This window comes from Artemia franciscana, chromosome 4, assembly GCF_032884065.1.
Source record: "Artemia franciscana chromosome 4, ASM3288406v1, whole genome shotgun sequence".
Taxonomy (NCBI): Eukaryota; Metazoa; Arthropoda; class Branchiopoda; order Anostraca; family Artemiidae; genus Artemia; species Artemia franciscana.
Window position 1 is genome coordinate 8896287 of NC_088866.1, and position 21324 is coordinate 8917610.

The 21324-nt window shown below is 35.3% G+C and overlaps 1 protein-coding gene across 1 annotated transcript in view; it reads left to right on the forward strand.

The window, feature by feature from the left end:
* LOC136025953 (ribonuclease Z, mitochondrial-like) overlaps positions 1–21324 on the forward strand; it is a 63634-nt gene that overhangs the window by 19372 nt on the left and 22938 nt on the right. The window contains exons 4-6 of the mRNA XM_065702056.1: positions 7377–7613; positions 12346–12370; positions 18313–18555. Of these exons, the coding sequence (XP_065558128.1) occupies positions 7377–7613; positions 12346–12370; positions 18313–18555 (505 nt within the window). The remainder of the gene's footprint in view (positions 1–7376; positions 7614–12345; positions 12371–18312; positions 18556–21324) is intronic.

Genomic DNA, 21324 nt, shown 5'->3' on the forward strand with positions numbered 1-21324 from the left:
AGATAGTGTCTGGTGTGATACTATAGGGTGTACAATGAAGCTTGAAATGCCATTAAGCGTGCTTTATTTGTTTACATTTACTTGCGCATGCTATAGAGACACGCTACATGATAGACATGCGATGATGTTATAAATTATTCTAATGTTTGAAACCTACCATTCAAATAACTTTCAAACCATTTTAAGTGTGATCTTTTTATACCTATACGTTCCAATCTCGCATTAAAATATAAAAATCTACTGTATCAAAACTTTTTTTTTTAATCAAAGAATACTGTTAGTGGAATTTCACTTTTTGTAGACAATTATTTACGAAATCAACGAGGTGAATAGCAGCATGACTGGTGGAGTGGCCTCTGCGAAAGCTAACCTGCGTCTCACTTAATAGTCCATACTTTGTAAGATGATCATAAAGGCGTTCATGGACCACTTTCTCAAGTATCTTGGGGAACAACAGCAATATTGAGATAGGTCTCCAGTTACCCTTATCTGACTTCAAATCTCCTTTGAACCGAAGTATTACTTTAGCTTGTTTCAAGGCATGTGGAAAGGTGCCTGTCGTCAGGGATATGTTAATAATGTGAATCAAGGAAGGAAGTAGATACATCATTGTGACTTTGAATATCCTTAGATTTACATCCATTAATATAATAACAATTTCTATAACCTCATTACTTGTACATTTTTCAAACCGAAATTCCGATCTTTCCCCTCGATCATCCACAAATTCATCTGAAAGAAAGTTTTTTGAATCATTTCTGGCACCCTCATGAACTGAAGATCCTATTTTTGAACAATGACCGAAATGGTTGGTGACAACAACTTTGTCACTTACAGATATTCGATTAATGTCAATACAAGGAGAATGGCTGCAATTTTTTCTTCCCATGAATTCGCTAATAACTTGCCACATTGCCTTAGTATCACCCTTGTGCTCACTGAATTTTTTACTAAAATGCCTCTGTTTGGGTGTCTTTCTGAATTCATCCGATCTAAACTCCTCGAAATCAGTCGGATTCTGAGCATTTAGAACTTGTTCGTATAACAGATTTGTCTTGTTTCTCTTACTTATGATTTGATCAGTTATCCATGGCTTTCATGGTTCATCCTTCTTCTGCCTGACAGCTCTTAAGGGACTCCTTTTATTATAAATTGGCTGTAAAATAGGCATGAATTTATTATAAGCAAGTGAAGAATCATCAGTTATTTCCAAAACAGTGTCCCAGCTGAGATAGCTCAGTTCCTCAGCAGATTTATTCAGGCTTTGTTCCCTAAGCTCATCCACCCTTAATTTCTTCGACCGAGCATAAACTTCTTTAATATAAGTTAACTGAGTCACAACTGGGCGATGGTCTGAACCGGGGTGCGCAGCCGCATCTGCGCAATTATGATTCAAATAAGCAGAACTAACGAAAACATAATCAATCAGAGTGGCAGAGTGATTTTATATAGGGGTTGGCACACAAACTAAGGTATAAAGATCATTTGAAATCATATAATTAAAAAAAAATCTAAATTATCAGCTGTAAGATTGAATAGGTAATAATTAAAATGACCCATAAATATTCAATTCAAAGCTGTTGCAGAAATACATCGTAGCAGCCCATCGAAACCATCAATAGACTCATCCAGACGAGCACTGAGCGGCTTATACACCATACTAATCAAAATGTAATGTAATATATGTGTATGAGCAATGTAATTATTATATTTCTATTATGTTTATCATAGACTGCAATGGCGTAACGAAAGAGAAGTCTCACAGTGAATGAAATACTGACTACCCCACCCAAAGATTCCAAGATTTCCGACCTTGAAAATTTTGACTTAGACCCTAACCTTGCTCCAGAGGACGAGTCTTAAATGCTTGAGATGGATGTAGAAATTGGGATCGATGAATGTAGGATGTCAGCAAAGTGACGAAATGGAGCTGTTAGACTCGTAAGGTGATGAACGTTACATTCCTTTAGCAAGCAGATCAAGAATTGATAGCAACAGGCAGAAAAAGATATAAATATGAACTTAGTGACACAAGATTGAAGAACCAAGTTGGCGAATGTTGTACCTCCAATAATGCATTTCTCTGTGTCTATTGAACAAAATGCTGGACAGCTAGAGATAATCACATTTTACAATGCTGGTAAGAGTAGCGTTGACTCCATTGATCAAAACTGTTCAAACCACAGCACCATTGGAAGGATAAGCTTTTGCCGATGGCAGTTATTCATGCTTACTATACCTATCCAGGAGAATAGTATTCTAAGGACGATAATCCTCATTGATCCCGGGAGGCATATCGTAGATTTTTACTTGAAGATTTGTGCTACCATGTTGTGTCTGCCTCGTGATTGATCAAAATCTGATTGCTGAATTTTTTTTGAAAATGCCCTACAAAATGCAGATCCTCGGTTCAAATTAAAGAAAAGCCGTCGCAATTCTGTCCTGGAGAAAACGACATGAAATCAGGGTTCACCTGTAAAGGAAGTAAGAAAGCATGTTTAAGTGGTTAATAGAAAAATTTATCTAATTCATTTTAATTTATTGGGTTCGGCTATCGCATATACTTTTAACCATCATATTGCCGTATTTATAAAACCTATGGATCAACAGTAGAAGGATTTTTTTTTAAAGATCACCAATGCGAAGAATAAAAAATTTTGTAACTTATAATAAACCAACAATATTCAATTAAACTACAGTATTTAGTATGATTTTTGAAGACCAAACGTCATGTAAGGCCCTGGAGGGGACCCTCAGCCCTCAATATTTGACCCAAGGAAAAGTGAACTAATCTATATGTTAGAATCGGACTTGGCACAATAAGTCGTCTTCCGTACATCACAATGTGCTACTACTGCTGCTAACAACAACTCACTGCAGCACCAAGCCATCTGAGGCCAACACAGCTACGCATGCTTCACCTCCATCCCAATCTATTCAAAGCCTCCCTTTTTACACCCTCCCAAGAAGTTTCCATTTCCTTTAAATATTTTTTTATGACGTCCTCCCACCCCAGACGAGGACGAACTGCTTTCTGTTTGGCCCCAGACGGTTGGCTGAAAAGGACAATCATCGGCAATCTGTCATCTTTCATCCGCACAAACCGCCCTAGCCATCTCAACCTTTCTTTCATTACAGCCCTAGAAAGCAGGATTGAACCACAGTTTCTTATAGCCTACGGTTTGAAATACGGTCAGTCTGGTGGGTTCCCAGACCAATCCGTAGGGAATTTCTGTGGAAAATATCTAGCAAATATTCATATGCTTTTCGGAGTGCCCATGCTTCAAAGCCATATTTGACCTCTGTCATGTAGCTTCTAATATTCTAATCTTGGTTTGCAGACTTGTCTTCCTATTCTTCCAAACTTTTTTTTTAACTGTGAAAAAACACACTGAGTGGCTGTTCTAATTTTTATACCTTCATTGTTCCCACCATCTTTACTAATATAATACTACCAAGGTAAGTGAAGCTGCCCACCTGATCAATCTATTCGTTACACGACGTCACCTTTTCATTTTCACTTATTCCTAGCCTTAGTGACTTAGTCTTCTTAACATTGATTTTCAAACCTATTCTAGCACACTGAACACACAAAACCTCTAAAAGTTTGTTCATTTTGCTCCAACTTTCATCTAGGGTGCTCAAAAAACAGCATAATGTAAGTCCAGGAGAGTTTTTCCTCCCCATTTGATTCCGTGGTCTCCGATCGCCTTTCCTGTGATCCTTGAGACAGACTAAAGGTGTTTGACAACTCAGGCACTTCTCAATTATTAACTCAAGAGTGAAAATTTGGTCTACACATTCTCTACCTTTTCTAAAACCGCACTGTTCTTCTCTTAAAATTCTGTCTACAGCATCTCTCAGTCTAAACGGTATCATATTACCAAGTAATTTGGTACCTACAGAGACCAGAGACCAGACTAATGCCTCGATAATTACCATACTCACTCTTATCACCTCTTTTATACAGTAGTTTAATTAAGGTTTTCCTATTAGATCTTCTCCTATTGAAAAATCATATTCATAATCTTCGGTAACTTATTTCTAACCTCAGAGCCACCATATTTGAGAAATTCATTTATCACACTCTCAGCACCTAAGCCTTATTATTTTTTAATCCTTTTAATATTGTCGTTAAATCTCCCTCACACAACAAATTTTCCGTCACATCCGAGGTATCACAAACTTTTTTTATTTTTCTCTATATTTTTTCCTGCAGCCCTATCTCGGTGTAGCATATTCTCAAAATTTTCTGCTCATCTCTCTTTAACTCTTCCCTTATCACTAATTGTGGCCTCGTTCCTATCTGAACTGGGACAAGTCCAGGTTGACTACTCCCTCTCAATTCATTAACAAGCCAGTACAATATTTTACTATTATGCCGTCTAGCTGCATCTTCCAGATCCTCGGCAATTTTATGCAGGGCCTCCATTTCTCACCTCCTTAGTTCATATTTTAATGCTTTCTCCACTTTCTTTATACTCCTTTTGTTTTCATATGACCTATCACTCAGATAATTCTTTGTACAAGCCCCTTCTCCTCTGTATCCAAAGCTTTTTCACTAATATTCTAGCTGCAGTCCGAACTTTTTCCCTAAGACGCCATCAGCAACTTCAAAAATTGTTCCGAACATCTTCCACATTGTCAAATTTTTAACTCTCAAGGGCTTTCAACTCTCCCTGGAAATTTTCTCTCGAATTCCTCTGATTCTGAGTCTACCAACCTCATAACATCCCGGGAGGTAGTTACCCTTCCAAAATTTTAGCTTTAAATGAACCTTAGACACTACTAGATGGTGATCTTTATTTTTAACATCAATAACAGCGCTCTTGTATACCCTAGTATCTTGTATTGATCCTACCAGTCGTCGGTTTATTATAACATAATCAGTAAGGTTTACTGTCTTACCTTCACGTGAATACTATGTTAAATTATGGACCATTTTATGACCAAACACCGTATTGGGTCTAACTAAATTGTTTTACCTAGAAAATTGCAAAAGTCTATAGCCATTACTGTTTTCTTTTCCTAAACCAAATTTATCCAGGTTACGATACCATCTATCCGTATTTCTACCGACCTTGGTGCTAACATCTCCTAGTAAAAATATCATATTTCTACCTGGGACCCTGTCTATTTGTTCTTGTAACTGTAAGTAAAGTTCATCTGAGTCACTAGTATAACCGTAAGTCGGTTTTTCTCCCGGCTCCGTCACTATACGTCATATACTACTATAACTAACATCCTGAACTTCTAATTAAAAATGAGCAAATAGTATTCTATTATAAATACCTTCCCGGCCTAAACACGACTTAGCAGCTTCCATATTCATCATGAGCCCTACTCCCTGTCTATGTACTCCATCCTTCCTGCCGGAGTAAAAAAAAAATTATTTCACCTAATTTCATGCTTTCCATCCCTGGGATATGAGTTTCTCAAACTCCTTAATAAGTCCAGTTCAGATCGTTTGAATTCGTCAGTGAAAATGTCGATACGATAGTCATTTGTTAACGTCGTAACATTCCAAGCTCCAGCTTTCATGTTCTTTAAAACTTCGAAATTATTTTGGCATCAGGAAAAGAAATGATCCTGGATACCAGTGCAGGACGGAGATGACATATCTTCTCAAATCTACATCGAAGCGCTTAAGCTGGCCTAGAACCGGACAGCAAGAAGTCCGTGGGACCTCCAGTATAAATGGAGGCTTTGTGCCTTCCAGGGCCCATCTTGGTCACAACATGGTTCTCAGCACATGGCGATGCTCTCCTGTCAACAAGAATCGAAATCCTGCACAGATAATCTCAAGCGTAATACCTCTAACTCATTATATATTCATGCCTACAAATATTATGCTACTACGAGGAGACAGCCCATAGTAGATAAGTTAGCTAGGAAGAGGTTTTTCATCCCGAAAATGCCCCTCAAAACAGACCAATCGCAGAATAATTATCCATTAATCAGAATCCCGTGCGGATACTGTGTCGTTTACTAGGCTATAATTTCCTCGAGGTGTGCTAGTCCTCAAGTGGAAGTAGAGTTGACCGCAAGGTCTCCAGTCTTGCAGGTACCACGGAAGGGTCGAGGCAGCCCTTTGCAGAGGCCGTTGTCCATGGATCTGGATCCTGCTCCCTGCCGCAGTTGTCCTCCTATAGAGGATCCTCCTGCGATGGTGTTCTGCGTCACCATGCAATTTGACTCATTAAAGGGAGAAGGTTTGTAACTCACGGGACGCGTGGACACGCCGTTAGGCCTTGTTGAGTGTACATCTGAAGGGCCTTCTTACTCCTCCACCTGTATTTATGGTCCCGGGCGAGGGTGCCCCAGTTTTTAGTATGGAACCACGCAGATTTCCAACAGACAAATAGTCGTGTACAACTGTCATGTGTTTCATCTCTATTTCTTACTATACATAAAGTTCGGCGAGCCCTTTGGCTCTGCTAAGTGTATATAAGACGGTTTCAAATAAAAGGTCTGAAAATCCTTCTATTATGCTTGCATTTTCAACCTTTGTCTGTTCTTCATGTAATTGGATCTTCTTGGTGCATTCTGTCTATTTTTTTTTTACTCGTATTTGAAGTGTCAATAAAGGATAACTGAGAAGTGATCTGACTTTGACTTGACTTTGAATTTATTAAACAAGAAACGATATACATAAATCTTATAAAAGGGAGACAGGGAGGCAACTCGTTTTGTCTCCTTTAACAATAGAGAGAGAAAAAAGAAGAAGGAATTACACCTCAATAACTCACACGGAGTACATAAAAAAGAAAGAGAGAGAGAGAGAAGAAGCGGAAAAAAATCGTCTCATGTAGACACGGATGGGACTTATAAACTAATTTATAAATAAATCACTTTACATTCAGTCCCCACTACTATAGGCAGAAAGAACTATCTCTTTTAATTTCTTTTTATATGTATAGAGTGATGGTGACTCACTTATTAAATCAAGTAGTTTATATTTATTGGCAATTTCAGGAAGTTGATGTCTTAAACTTAGTCTTGATCTCCCATTTTTAATAAAAGGAAAAAGAAACTTATTCCTAACTTGTTCGCTAATTTTTTTTCCTGAAACATTCAGAGGTTATGAAGCTCCAGCCAACCGGTTACTTGACTTTTTCATCTAACCAAACGAAGGTTAAGGGTTGTCCCACTGCAAAATGACCAGATATGTTATAACTCTTGTCGTATGAGAATAGCCTCCTCTATCTAATCATATAGCACAATAAGATGTATTTGGCCTCTTGACTATTACCACAATAAAGTTTTTTTGTTATTATTACAGTAAGCTACAATATTTTTATGAAAATATTTCTTTTTTAATTTACTGGATTTAGCAATGTTACATCATTGCATCTTAAATGTTATCTCCCTTCCAGGATCTCCTGTTTCAATCAGCTGATAAAATTTTAATATTGAACGAATTAAACGTTCTTCATTCTGATTGTTTGAAAGTCGTCCAAGAAACAGAGAAATATTGGCATTTCGAAGATCCAATTCTAAAAGTACGGTATATTCCAGTGAAAAGCCAGAAATATACACAGCCAGAGCACAGAGAGCCCCCCTTAGCAGAAAATTTTGATAGGTATATCAAAGAACGGAATTTCCGAAGATACGTAAGCTATTCATTATTTATATCATGTTTTTCTATCATTTATTATGCTTGTTTTACCTAAGAGGACCAAATATTCTAAATGGTTTTTAGTTGGTTTTTAGCTATTAAAGGTCTTGGTGCTGTCAGTCTGATGGTTATCTCTTTTGAATCAATATCAGCTGTTATCAGCCAATAAATTCTCTGTTTTTGGAATTATAATCCATTGATAAAGGGTTTGCAGCTTTTAGCACTGTTGATCTTGGGGCAGGTGTTCCTCTGGAAAACCTCCGTGTAAAATCCCCCCTGTGAGTAATTCCAACCCATGGAAAATTCCCCCACACACAAAATTGAGCAGCCACAAAGAAAGTACAAAATAGGTACCTCAAAATGTCGAACAGATGTCTTAAGTTGTAACAAAAGGACCAGATATCAAAAAAGGTTCTAGGACACGGGCGGATTGACCTTCAATAACTTTCAACTTAAAAAAGGACTAGAACCCTCAATTTCCGATTGAAATGGCATCCTTGGAAGTTTCTTTGGCCACAGGGGGCTGATAGGGGACGGAGAGAACACAGCCCACCTCTTATAAAGAATTAGTTCTGCTTGTTTTGGGGTTTACTCTTATTATTTGTTTCTGTAATAATGGGGTAGACCAGAACTATTCCCGAAAATCAAAGGGATTATGTTTTAATTTCTACCTTCACATCCCTTCCCCCCTCCTTAGAACTGATTCTGTATTTATCTTAAAGCTCGACGTGAGTTAGGACGCTTTGGCATTAAAATTCGCCCTTTGTGATATCTTACCCCTCCTAATTAAAAAGCAATAAGAGAGCCATCTAGATGTTTTAAATTCTCATCTACAAAAGTTTGAAATTTTATATTTTTTACGAAAGAAAGATCACGAATATGTGCTTTTTCTGATTTATAGATTGATTCCATGTTTTTCCTTGTATCTGTTGATGTCTTTTTTTCCACACTTTTAGCTTTTTTAGTTCTTCCAATTTGAGTTTTTATTTCTTTTTACTTTTCACTTTGTCTGTTTTATTTTTTTTCGGTTTGCTTCGCTCTTATTTTGCTCAAAAGATATGAATATTTTCCTTGAGACTTTTTTAAGGATTTTTTCTTAAGAAAAACCTTTTTTCTTCTCATGGAGATTTTTATATATATATTTTTTTAATTCTTCTAATTTTGGTTTTTTTTTAAGTTTTAGTGCTGGTCTTTCTTATCATTAAAAAAAAAGTAATTGTTATTTATTAAATTGCCCTAAAGACGATCGAAGACTATAGTAAAATATCTAATTGATTTCAGATTTCTTAAAGTACCAAGTACCAGTAAACCCAAATACCCAACGAGTACCCAATCATACCAGTACCCAAGTGAAGAACCAGTACTAAAAACTAAATCCGAATCTTTGAGTTGGTTAAGAAAAAACTTACCTTACACGTCTTAAAAAATAAAATAAAAATAGATTATGTTTTAAAAACCACATAACTGCGTATGGAGGCCCATATGCACTTTTGTATTTTAACACTTAGCAGGCACCAAATTTGAGAATAAGGAATGTGTTTCAAAAATCAGCTGAAAATGAACAAAAAATATTGTCGTGGAGCTCCAGAACTGTAACTTTCCTGATTGATGTAACAAAGACAAGCACTGCCAAAAGTCTGAGATATATATTAATATGGATATCAATCAGTTTGTACAAGATTAAGCACTTCAAATCACTAGTTAGTTGAACTGCCTATAAAAATGTCTATTTAGAAAGACCAATTAGGTCATCCTATTGACTAATCAATAGAATCCTTATTTCTTTTTGATTTCGACAATATCACTTTTATTTAGTTTCACATATTCCCTCTAGCCGACATTTGTACAGGGAAACATAATGGTTGTACGATCCTATTGATGGTTGAATTGTTCGACGATCAGATGCAGATGAATTGGATTGAAGCTGAAGCATCTTGATGCTGAATGCTGAATTGTTCGAATTGTTTGAATTGTTCGACGATCAGATGCAGATGAATTGGATGAAAGCTAAAGCATCTTGATGCTGAATGCAGATGCTGAATTGTTTGAATTGTTCGACGATTAGATGCAGGTGAATTGGATGAAAGCTGAAGCATCTTGATGCCGAATGCTGATGCTTGATGCAGATTTAAAGCTGAAGCATCTGATGAATTGGATGTTGCAGTCGTTTGCTTCATCTTGTTTAAAAGCAAGAAAAGTGTCTACTCGTTTCTTTTCACGATTTAGCAACAAAGGAGAGAATTTACGTCACGAAAAAATATTAATAATCGTGTAACAACCAATACAAAAATCGCAGGCAGTCTAAGAATAATTTGTTCCAATCATATTGGTTGATAAAGTTTTAAATCTAAGTGTTAGCATCTCTTTATTTAAAAAAAACAAGAGCTAAGAGCTCATATGGCACTTGTGACGAGGCAAGAAGAGCTAAGAGCCAAGAGATCATATGGTATGAGCTCTAACAAAATTCTATGAATCAATAGATTGATTTAAAAAGGAAAATAAGAGGCTTAATGCCGGTCAGGATTTAAAATAAGAGCTCTGAGTCACAATGTACTTCTAAATATTAAAATTCATTAAGATCCGATCACCCACTCGTAAGTTATAAATACCTGATATTTTCTAATTTTTCCTCTCCTTTTAGCCCCCCAGATGGTCGAATCTGGGAAAACGACTTTATCAAGTCAATTTGTGCAGGTCCCTGACACGCCTACCGATTTCCATCGTCCTAGCACGTCCAGAAGCACCTGACTCGCCAAATCATTAAACCTCGCCCCGAACTGCCCCAAAGAGAGCGAATCCAGTACGGTTCCGTCAATCACGTATCAAGGACATTTGCGTATTCTATCCACCAAGCTTCATCCCGATTCCTCCACTCCAAGTGTTTTCCAAGATTTCCCCCTCCAACTCCCCCCAATGTCAAAGATCTGGTCGGGATTTGAAATAAGAGCTCTGAGACATGAATTCCTTCTAAATATCAAATTTCATTAAGATCCGATCACCTATTCATAAGATAAAAATACCCCAATTGTCCCGTTTTCCAAGAATTCCGGCTTCCCCCTCCAACTCCCCCCAAGGTCACAGGATCTGGTCGGAATTTAAAATTAGAGCTTTAAAGCACAAGATCCTTCTAAATATCAAATTTCATTAAGATCTGGTTATCCCTTCGTAAGTTACAAATACCTCAATTTCCATAATTACCTCCCCCCCCCCCAACTCCACCAAAGAGAACAGATCCGGTCCGGTTATGTCAGTCACGTACCTTAGACAGGTTTTTATTCTTCCTATCCAGTTTCATTCTGATCTCACCGCTTTAAGTATTGTCTAAGATTTCTGGTCCCCCCAACTGCCCCCCCCCAATTACGCTGGATCCGGTTGAGTTTTAAAATAAGAGATCTGAGTTTCGAGGTCCTTCTAAATATGAAGTTTCATGAAGATCCGATCACTCCTTCTTAAGTTGAAAATACGTCATTTTTCCTAATTTTTCAGAATTACCCCCCCCCCCCCCCCAATAGAGCGGATTCGTTCCAATTATGTAAATCACGTATTTAAGACTTCTGCTTATTTTTCCCACCAAGTTTCATCCCGATCCCTCCAATCTAAGCGTTTTCCATGATTTTAGGCTCCCCCATCCTAAACTCCCCCCAATGTCACCAGATCCGGTCGGGATTTAAAATAAGAGCTTTGAGACACGATATCCTTCTAAATATCAACTTTCATTGAGATCCGATCCCCCGTTCGTAAGTTAAAAATACCTCATTTTTCTGATTTTTCAGAATTAACCCCCCTCCCCAACTACCCCAAAAAGAGCGGATCCGTTCCGGTTATGTCAATCATGTATCTAGGACTTATGCTTATTTTTCCCGCCATGTTTCATCCCGATCCCTCCACTCTAAGTGTTTTCCAAGTTTTAGGTCTTCCCCTCCCAACTCCCCCCCCCCCCAATGTCACCAGATCCGGTCGGGATTTAAAATAAGAGCTCTGAGACACGATATCCTTCTAAATATCAAATTTCATTGAGATCCGATCATCCGTTCGTAAGTTAAAAAAACCGCATTTTTTCTAATTTTTCAGAATTAACCCCCCCCCCCCCCTAACTACCCCAAAGAGAGCAGATCCGTTCCGGACATCTAGGACTTGTGCTTATTTTTCTCACTAAGTTTCATCCTGATCCCTCCACTCTAAGTGTTTTCCAAGATTTTAGGTTTTCCCCTCCCACTTCCCCCCTCCCCAATGTCACCAGATCAGGTCGGGATTTAAAATAAGAGCCCTGAGACACGATATCCTTCCAAATATCAAATTTCATTAACATATGATCAACCTTTCGTAAGTAAAAAATACTTCAATTTTTCTATTTTTTCGAATTAACGGACCCCCCACTCCCCCCTCGCAGATGGTCAAATCGGGAAAACGACTATTTCTAATTTAATCTGGTCCGGTCCCTGATACGCCTGCCAAATTTCATCGTCCTAGCTTACCTGGAAGTGCCTAAAGTAGCAAAACCGGGACCGACAGACCAACAGAATTTGCGATTGCTATATGTCACTTGGTTAATATCAAGTGCCATAAAAAGGATTTAAAATATAAGTAGATCACTATGCACAGTGGATCACTGCATAGGGTGGAACAGTGTGTAGAGTAATGATTAGGATTTAGTAAAAAAAATAACAAAACAAATACATTCCTATTTTATATTTGTTTATATTAAAATTTGGAATTTTCTCTTCCAGGATAGAGATGCTTCTCCACCGTCTCGTAAGTACTTCCTTTTTTATTGCTTCTCTGCCTCTACCTAATATTTCTTGAAAAAAAGCCTCCAAGAAAAGTTTCTATTATACCAGTTTGCATTATACTTTAATATCGTCTAACATGCTCATTCGCTTAAAAAAAAGTCCTTCAGAGCCTTTGCTTGCATAAAGGGTGTTAAATCGACGTTTCGGTTACTGGAGAATATTTTAAGGGGGTAAAAATAGTGAACTTATTTAACTTATGTCTTAAATACATTTATGTAAGATAAAATATGTGAGTTTTCTCGCACAAATGAGGATAGGAGTAGGGACAGGTTAATTCAGTCTTCAAGAAGTGTCCAAGGATTTCTTAGATCAAAATTTTTAGGAAGGCGCGTAAAAATTCTTTTCAGATTACAATCTGCATTCGTATTTCATTTTAATTTTTTACCACTTTTGTATTTACTTTCGTTTTATTTTATTTTTTTAATTATATCTACGTTTTATTATTACCTATGGTTAACTGAAACCGATAGACTGTTGTTAAACCCGATGTTGGAGTGGCTGTTGGGTCAGTCTACACTAAATCGTTCAATGGGAATGATTCCGACTTTGATTAAGAAATTCTAATTTGACAGCAGACACATTAGTTTTCTGGGTGGCTAGTTTATTTAGAAATACTTTCCAGTTTGAAAATGCTATCCAAACGAAGTTTTTCAAAAAGAAATATTGAACAGTTTATGCTTTTAGAATTTGATCTGTCTTTGCCAAAGCCAAATTCTTTTTTTTTTTTTCTTATAAAACATTTTTTCTCTTAGAATATTTAACTTTTATGATTACGAATTTAAAACAAATATGTCGTCACTTCAACTGTTAAAGTTTGTCATTTTAAAAAGAGCATTTGGCATTTGTGCTTTTTTGTATCCATCTTGTTGTGATAGTTTCCGTTAAAAACACATTTTCACCTGGCTTTAATAAATTGAACTTGGAATAAATCAGACTAAAGGAATGGACTTATAAACCAGTAAGAAGAATAACAGACAAAGCGAATTAAATTTCAAAAGATAGTTGTTAAGCGATGTTCAGCAATAAAAAAAAAATCAAGAGAAAATCAAATGTCACTGAGACTCAGGGTTGCCACTGGGTGAGAAAAAATCACTACATGTTATTAATTGTTTGGTTTATTTAGTGATTTGCCTCAATAATCTAGTGATTTGTGTGTTGATACAGGGATTCTTGTTTAATTTAGGCAATATAAAAATCACTAGGAATATTGATAAATCACTAGGAGTAGCGACCGTGCTGAGACTTTTAGTGTTTTAGGTAGATTATATTGAAAAGTTCAGCACATCATCAGTGCTTTTCCTGGATCACTAAGTGCCAGTCGTGACAATTTGTCGAAAAATTTTTACAATCTGCATAGAGGTGTTTTCCTTTTTTAATATTTCTTTTTATTTTGGAGATTTGTTGAACATATTTTGGCAAATTGACCCAATTTTTACTTCCTGGTCCGGGAGAGGCAAGGTGCCAAACTTTTGAATGTGATCTACCTGAAACATTGAAAGACCTAGTGACATTTGATTTTATTTCTCTTTTTTTGGATCACCCTTTAGATCACTTTCTCTCCCTGGATTGAAAGGCTAATTCTGACAATTTGCCAAAATATTTTCAACAAGTCTCCAGAATAAAAAGAAATATGAAAATGGGTAAAACGTTTCTGTGTAGGTTGGAAACATGTGGAAAACATTTAAAATAAACCGTAATCTTAACTTGTGCAGTTATAATCTTAACTGGCCTCGCTCCCATTTTTTGGGGGCTGTCGAGTTATATTTTTTTCTTAAAATGTTCACTGTTAGCTAGATGATTTAATATATGCAGTTAACTTGTGCAGTTAACTGTCTGGCCTCGCTCCCATATTTTTGGGGCTGTCGGGTTATATTTATCTCTTAAAACTTTCACTGTTAACTAGATGATTTAATTGTGCAGTTAAATTGACTTGTGCAGTTTACTGTCTGGCCTCGGTCCCATATTTTTGGGGGCTGTCGATTTAAATTTTTCTCTTAAAACTTTCACTGCAAACTAGATGATTTAATGATATTTTCCGAAGAAAATCTTAACTTGTGGGTATTTTTCATTTTTTGAAACATCTATTCAGTATTTACAAGGATTAAAAAGATCCGTAAGAAAAAAAAACTGATTATTAAAGAAGAACTGAAAGAAATTTCACGACGCATTTTCACTTTTGATTTTCAGTTTAAGACTCTTCTGCAATTTTTTTTTTCGAGCAGGATGAAATTTTCATGGTGATTGGGTTATTTGGTATTGACAAACGATATTTTTCTGTTAGCTCTTACCGCTTTCGGTTAACTAGTTTCTCCTTAAGATAAAGAAAGAAAACGATCGAAAATGTGGTTTTTAAAGGCCAAATGAAAATACTGAAGAAACCACAGAGAGTGAATATTTCGAGAGAACAACCGTTCTCTTTTGTTCGCGCTGAAGAAGAGAGGCGGTTGTTCTCTCGAAATATTCGCTTTCTGTGTTTTCTTTAATATTTTCATTCGACCTTTAAAAACCCCATTTTTGATCGTTTTATTTCTTTATGTTATGGCAGGCCAATGTGGTTTTAGAAATTATCTTAGTTTCTCCTTGCATTTGGCCAGTTCAGTTTTAATAGCATGGTCGCACACATTCATTTTTGGAGATTTTTGCGGAGCACCCTGATTAGATGATTGGCGTTCTCTGACCTATTTTATTTCTGGTTGCTCTCACTGTTTCTTTGTTGTCGGTTACTCCTTCCATTTAGTAAGTGTTGCTTCAGAGCCCTTATAGTACACATTAATTTACAGAGAACTTTTCTTTTATGCACGTGGTGAACTCAGTACTAAATTATATCATGTTCTTTTTTTATTCCGAAACACCAATGCCCTGTTATAGCGAAAGCCCAGTATTTTTGGTAGACTTTTTAATTTCTTAGGTACACTTCTTTGGTACACTTTTTTATTTGTATATTTTCTTAGAAAGTTTTTATTTTGACAAAATCAATTTCTTGGGAGGTGGTGGAGAGTGAAGCTTTTAATAGATTTGGGTGGAAGAAGGAGCATGCACTGTTGAGCTGCCCTCAAGTTCCTAGTGCTGAATTGAGTTTATAGTAGTAGTAATAGTAGTTCGGGATTCAAAAAATATTTGATTTCTTTCCTTAGTAGCTGTTATCCAAATTCTGCATTGAAGTTGAATAATTTATAAGGTCTAAAAACGTGTTCTACACAAAATTGATGTTGACTTGTGTTTGATTATTACATATTTCATATCAAGGTATTTAATTCGCTGAATTTTTACGTTTCCGTCAGTTGATTAGTCAATAGATAGTAATTAGTGCTTCCATACCTAAAGTGGTGTATTTAGGGGGGAGGGGGTAGGCTTGAACTCCAAAGAGCGTGGTCAGCTGTTTAAAAGTAAAAACTTTTTGATGGTTAGTTACTGAAAAAAAGTGTCTAGAATCACTTTCAACTGTAGCGAATTCCCCCGCGCCTCTACCCAATGGCTTGATAGCACAACCTTTAGAAATAGAAGGGGACTAATAGAAATAGATATTGCTCCAGAAAAGCGTTCATTTTTTCTGATTGTTGTGAAATATTTCACTTTTGCATATTCCGGTCATATAAAGGATAGAAATAGGAATTTAAAAAGTTGCATTTGCCAGTGTTGCAATGATAACAGCTTTAATTTTGTTTAATTCGCACGTGAATGAATTTTTAGAGTCAAATGTAATTATTATTACTATGTATCCATTTGTTCCAAAATGTTCCATTTTTTAATGCACATGGAATGTCCTCTATATCTGACACTTTGAATCAACAACAGGTAATGGAGGTTGCATTGCAAGTACTATCTCTTCGAAAGGACGGAAACTGTCAATCTTACCCTCCTAATCAAAAGAATATTAGCCTATAGTGTGGTGCATAGCTTTGTAGCTGTTTAAAATAATTACTATTACCTTGTTGCTGTGCCCAGTCGAATTTTAAAGGAACTCTTGAACTTCACGATGAAATACAATCTTCAAATTTTCCTTTATTATTAAGTCCAATAGTTTCCAGGTTAGCCTTGGAAACTATAGATCAATATAGCCAAACTCTACTGCTGCTCACATCATACTTTATAACGCCTTATAAACAAAAATATTTTATAAATAATAATATATTATTTATCTTATATTATATTAATATAATTATATTTATATATATATATATATATATATATATATATATATATATATATATATATATATATATATATATATATATATATATATATATATATATATATATATATAATTATATTTATTATCTTATATTATGTTATAAGATAAATTATGTATAAGATAAATATTTATAAAATAAATTATAAACAAAATAGTTCATAATTTTGTAGTGCACAACTCACTTTTGAGTTTCAAACTCACTTTTGAGTTTGCTTTGACATAAACTTAACCCTTTGGTCAGGTCCTAAACTAAATAAAATGCAGATAACAAAAGTTTGAGTAGATTAAACAAGGTCTTGCAGAGACAGTATTTTGATTCGAAATTATCGAAGTTAACAGTAAATGACGGATTCTATCAACTGAATGTGGCTCAGTAAAACAACAGGAAACAATTAAACAAAACAGTAAACAATTAAACAAAAGTAAACAAAACAGTAAACAATTGGCTCGGAACAACGTCAGTGCGTGCTAACATTGAATCTGGTTTTTGTTTTTCATCTATTTTACTTTGCATTAGAAAAAATGAAAATTGTGTCTTAAAGGTATATATATTTTCTCTGAACCAAGCAGTTTTATGACAAGCTTGCAGACGGAATTTGTAGCAAAAGGACAAAATACTTATGTCATTGCATTTATTATTCTGAGATCTGTCCATTCGCTGACCCAAAATTATTATATTACTTAGGCTATTTTTAAAGAAGGATTTAAACTTACTTGCGAATTGATGCTTAAACTTAATTATTCTTGCTTAGTTATTAAACTTGCCTAAAATTCCCTGGAGAAATTTTACTTTTTTCCATAAGTTTCAACGAATTTTTGACGTATTTTTAATCTGAAAACCCTGTATACCCAATTTCAAAAATTTTATTTGGTAGGTACTTAATTCCAGCTATGGAGTAATCGTAAAATTCCCTTTCTCGTTAAATCGTTAAAATTATAGGAGACCAGGAAAGTAACATCAGTGCAAAAACTAGCACAGGCAACATAAGCCTTAAGGATGAAACTTAAGGCTTATGTTGAGGCTTAAGGATGAGGCTAAAATTAAGGCTCAAGGATGAAACTTAAGGCATGTTTTATTCAAAAATGAATAAAACATGAATAAAAGAGAGTTATTTAATAGCGTATTCTTTAAAAGGGGTTAGTAACCGGATTGGTCTTTTCACTTGCTAATTGTATCTGAAACATGTTATATATCGCGTCCATGTGTTTCAAAAAGGATTTTGTAAAGTGTTGTCCAACCCCCCATTGCAAAGGGCTAAGAAACGGAGATCATTACCGTCAGTTTGGATCAGAAGGATATAGTGTCGTCATTCGTACTTACTTTTTGTACTGGAATAAGGAATAATTTAACAATATCTAAAAATTGGCTTGCAAAATAGCTCAAGGTTGACAACAAAAAATGCCAAGGCACTAAGTGATTAAGTCCAAGTCATAACATAAGTCAAATGCCACCTTTCCATTATATTGAATCTGTACTTCTTTCTTAATTTATTTCTCTTTCTCTCTCTCTCTCTCTTTTGTACTCCACTGTTTACATATTGTAGGCATTATTACATTATGTTTTAGACAATGTTATATTATTAGTGGGCTAGAAATAAACTAGGCTATTATTATTATTGTTAATTATGTGAAATTACTTTTTTTTTTCCATTTGCTGCAATTTGTATTCAACCTCTTTTCATTCCTTCGACTAAACGCAAATTTATTTTTAGCTAAAAAGCAACGGTTCAAAAATAGTCCACAAGAAGATTTCCTTCAGCTAGCTATCTGCTATGAATGTAGCATTCAGCCTAAGCCAGGCGCGTTGCGTAGTGAATTGTGTGTCGACCTTGGTGTACCTGCAGGACCATTGTATGGCCAATTAAAATCTGGCAATGACGTAGCCCTCCCCGACGGGAGAATAGTGAGATCAAAAGACGTTTGCTCACCCGAGGAACCTGGTGCTACTTTTTTAAGTTAGTTTTTTTTTCTGAGTATTCCATATTTTAAGTTCTCTTTTCCTGTAAAACATGGTTAATAATGGTAATGGCATGGCATGGCAATAATTGCCAGATTTTTTGCAGTTTGTATGTCTTCTTTTTTTTAACTTCTTTGTCAAGATTGTATCCGGAGGGGCGTTACCAGATTTGAATAACAACCCCCCCCCCGCCCCCACCGAAAAATTTTGTCCGACTTGTAAAAAAAGGAAAAAAAAAATGCATATAAACAAATATCTGATGCGGTTTGTATTTTTTTGTACCCCCTCCCCCGAACAAAAAGCCCTGATACTCACTTATTTGTGTGGTATCTAAAGGAAGTTAGTCTTATCGACGAAATAATTTTCTATTGTATTCTGCTTAACAGATATATTGCCTTTTTTTTTTTTTTTTTTTTTTTTTTTTTTTTTTTTTTTTTTTTTTTTTTTTTTTTGCTCGAGTTACATTTCAGATTTAGCTCAATGTCACGTATGAAAAATTGCAAATATTAGCTCATGGCGGACATTAGCTTTGTAAGGTCTCCTGTGACATAAACAGTATTAAAAAAAAAAAAAAAAAAAATCAATCTACCTTTCCTTGCATTACCTTTCTAATGTTCCATTGATTTTCTCGATCATGTATTTTTGCATCTTTTTTCCCCTTTTTAGTCGAGTTTTAATGTATTTAATGCTATAAGAAGTAGAGCTCCAGGTCTGTGTAAAGCATCCTTTACTGCTTTGTAAGCAACATTAGTAGTAGTAGTAGTAATTTTTTGAGAAATTATTTAATTTAACATTTTTATAGTTATATTTGACTTATATATATATATATATATATATATATATATATATATATATATATGTATATATGTATATATATATATATATATACATATATATTAGGGAAACATATCCTTTTTTCCGAAAAGAGCCTAATTTTAACTATACTAGAAAGTGAGCACATACATTTTTTTATGCGTTCCGACAAATTATAATGGCTATAGGTGATATTTATTCTAATATCATATTTGATAATGATGGACTAAAACAAGAAATCAACTTTAAGAACTTCTGATAGTCTTGCGTTATCAAAAAGTGTTATCTTTTGCTAACTTTGGACGACCTGCTAGAACGTACTAAATTAATTTGAGATGAGTTATAGAAATAATGTGGTTCTAACAAACCTACCCCCCTCTCTCTTAAGACTAAATTATTCCTGACGTTCCTGTATGCTCTGAGCCTTTTTATTTATTATGCGCTAACAAGCACTCATAAATTAGGTTAAATTATGAAAATAGTACAGTAGATCCTAGTGCTTGAAATTAAAACTGGCTGTAAAATATTGATATCAGTATAAAACATATCATTTATTAGTTAAATAAATTATATTAATTCAATAAACTAATTATTGTAAAATAAAATAGATGTTTATACCATAAACAAAACGCCCTAGTAAAAATAACAACATAATCAAAAAATTGTTAACCATCAATTTTTTTTTTATTAAAAACAATATACAGACTTTAATACCCTGTAACCTCAAGCTTGTCCTTTATTTTTCTTGATGTGTACCTCTAATCCTTGATTATTTGCAAAGTTTTCAAGAACGACTATTGTTAGCGTTCAGTACTCATCATCTCCTACCCAACGATTTCGTACCTCAAATTGTTAGCAGTTCTTCATTCACATATTAGTTTAAATACGTTTTCACACAAACACACTTTCATGCATTTAGTCACTCTTGGTCATAAAGGGATGCTTTTTTTCTTTGATTCCTTCGATTCCTGTATCAGTTCCTTTCTTCAGCTCCTCTTCTTCTCCGGTCTCCTCCAATCCGTCTCTTCCGTCTCCTCCAATTTCTGTAGGAATTTCCTCCTTCTTTGAGAAGCATAACAATTTGCTTGTAACTCTGTGATTCGCCAACAAACATCTCTATATTCAAAGACGGCATTCTCTTAATACAAGACTCATTAAAAAGACTATATTCTCCGCAATGTCTTCGAACTGAAGCTCGTCTTTTCTTTGCTAAATCCCTTATCTAGAATACCATCGATCTATTTTTTTTTATTTTTTTACCAACCTGAACATCAAAGTCTCCTGGAAATAAAACTGGGCAATAATATACCATATTTCTATCTGAAGCTTGTTTTTTCTGCCGGTTCTAGAGGGAAATCTACCACTTTGACCTTTACGGTCAAATACCACTTTGACCTATACATTATACTGATACGGTGTACTTTTAAACAAGCAAAATGAAATTGTTCAGTCGTAAAAAAGGATGTTCTGTAACAAAAATAGTTCAAACCAAAAGGAGACTTAGAGGATTCGTTCTTTTGCCTGATTCTTACTCCCTGTCAAAAACCCCATAATTTCTGCTTGAATTATAAATTTTAGGTTACCCAAATTCATCTTTGTTAGCCGTGGGAGATGAATTACGAAAAGCCCTTACAAGTCCAGTTCATTTTGTCTAATTTGTCGTCAACATGTTCAGCACGGTTATCATAATTATAATACTGTTTAAATCATTGAAGCTGCTACTGTTTCAAGGAAAGTAAACTGCCCTGGCCTGGAACCAGTATTTTTTTAAGGTCTACCCAAAGCCTTGAAGCCGGCTAACAATTTGACAGCAAGGAGTCCTCAGGAGCTGAAGTTAAGCGCCTCTACGTGTTTTTTGGTCCATCTCGGTCACTGCATGGTTTTCAGCACCTCAACATACATTCTTATCAATAAGAGTCTACGTACAAGCAGTACCACACCTACCTCTGTCTAA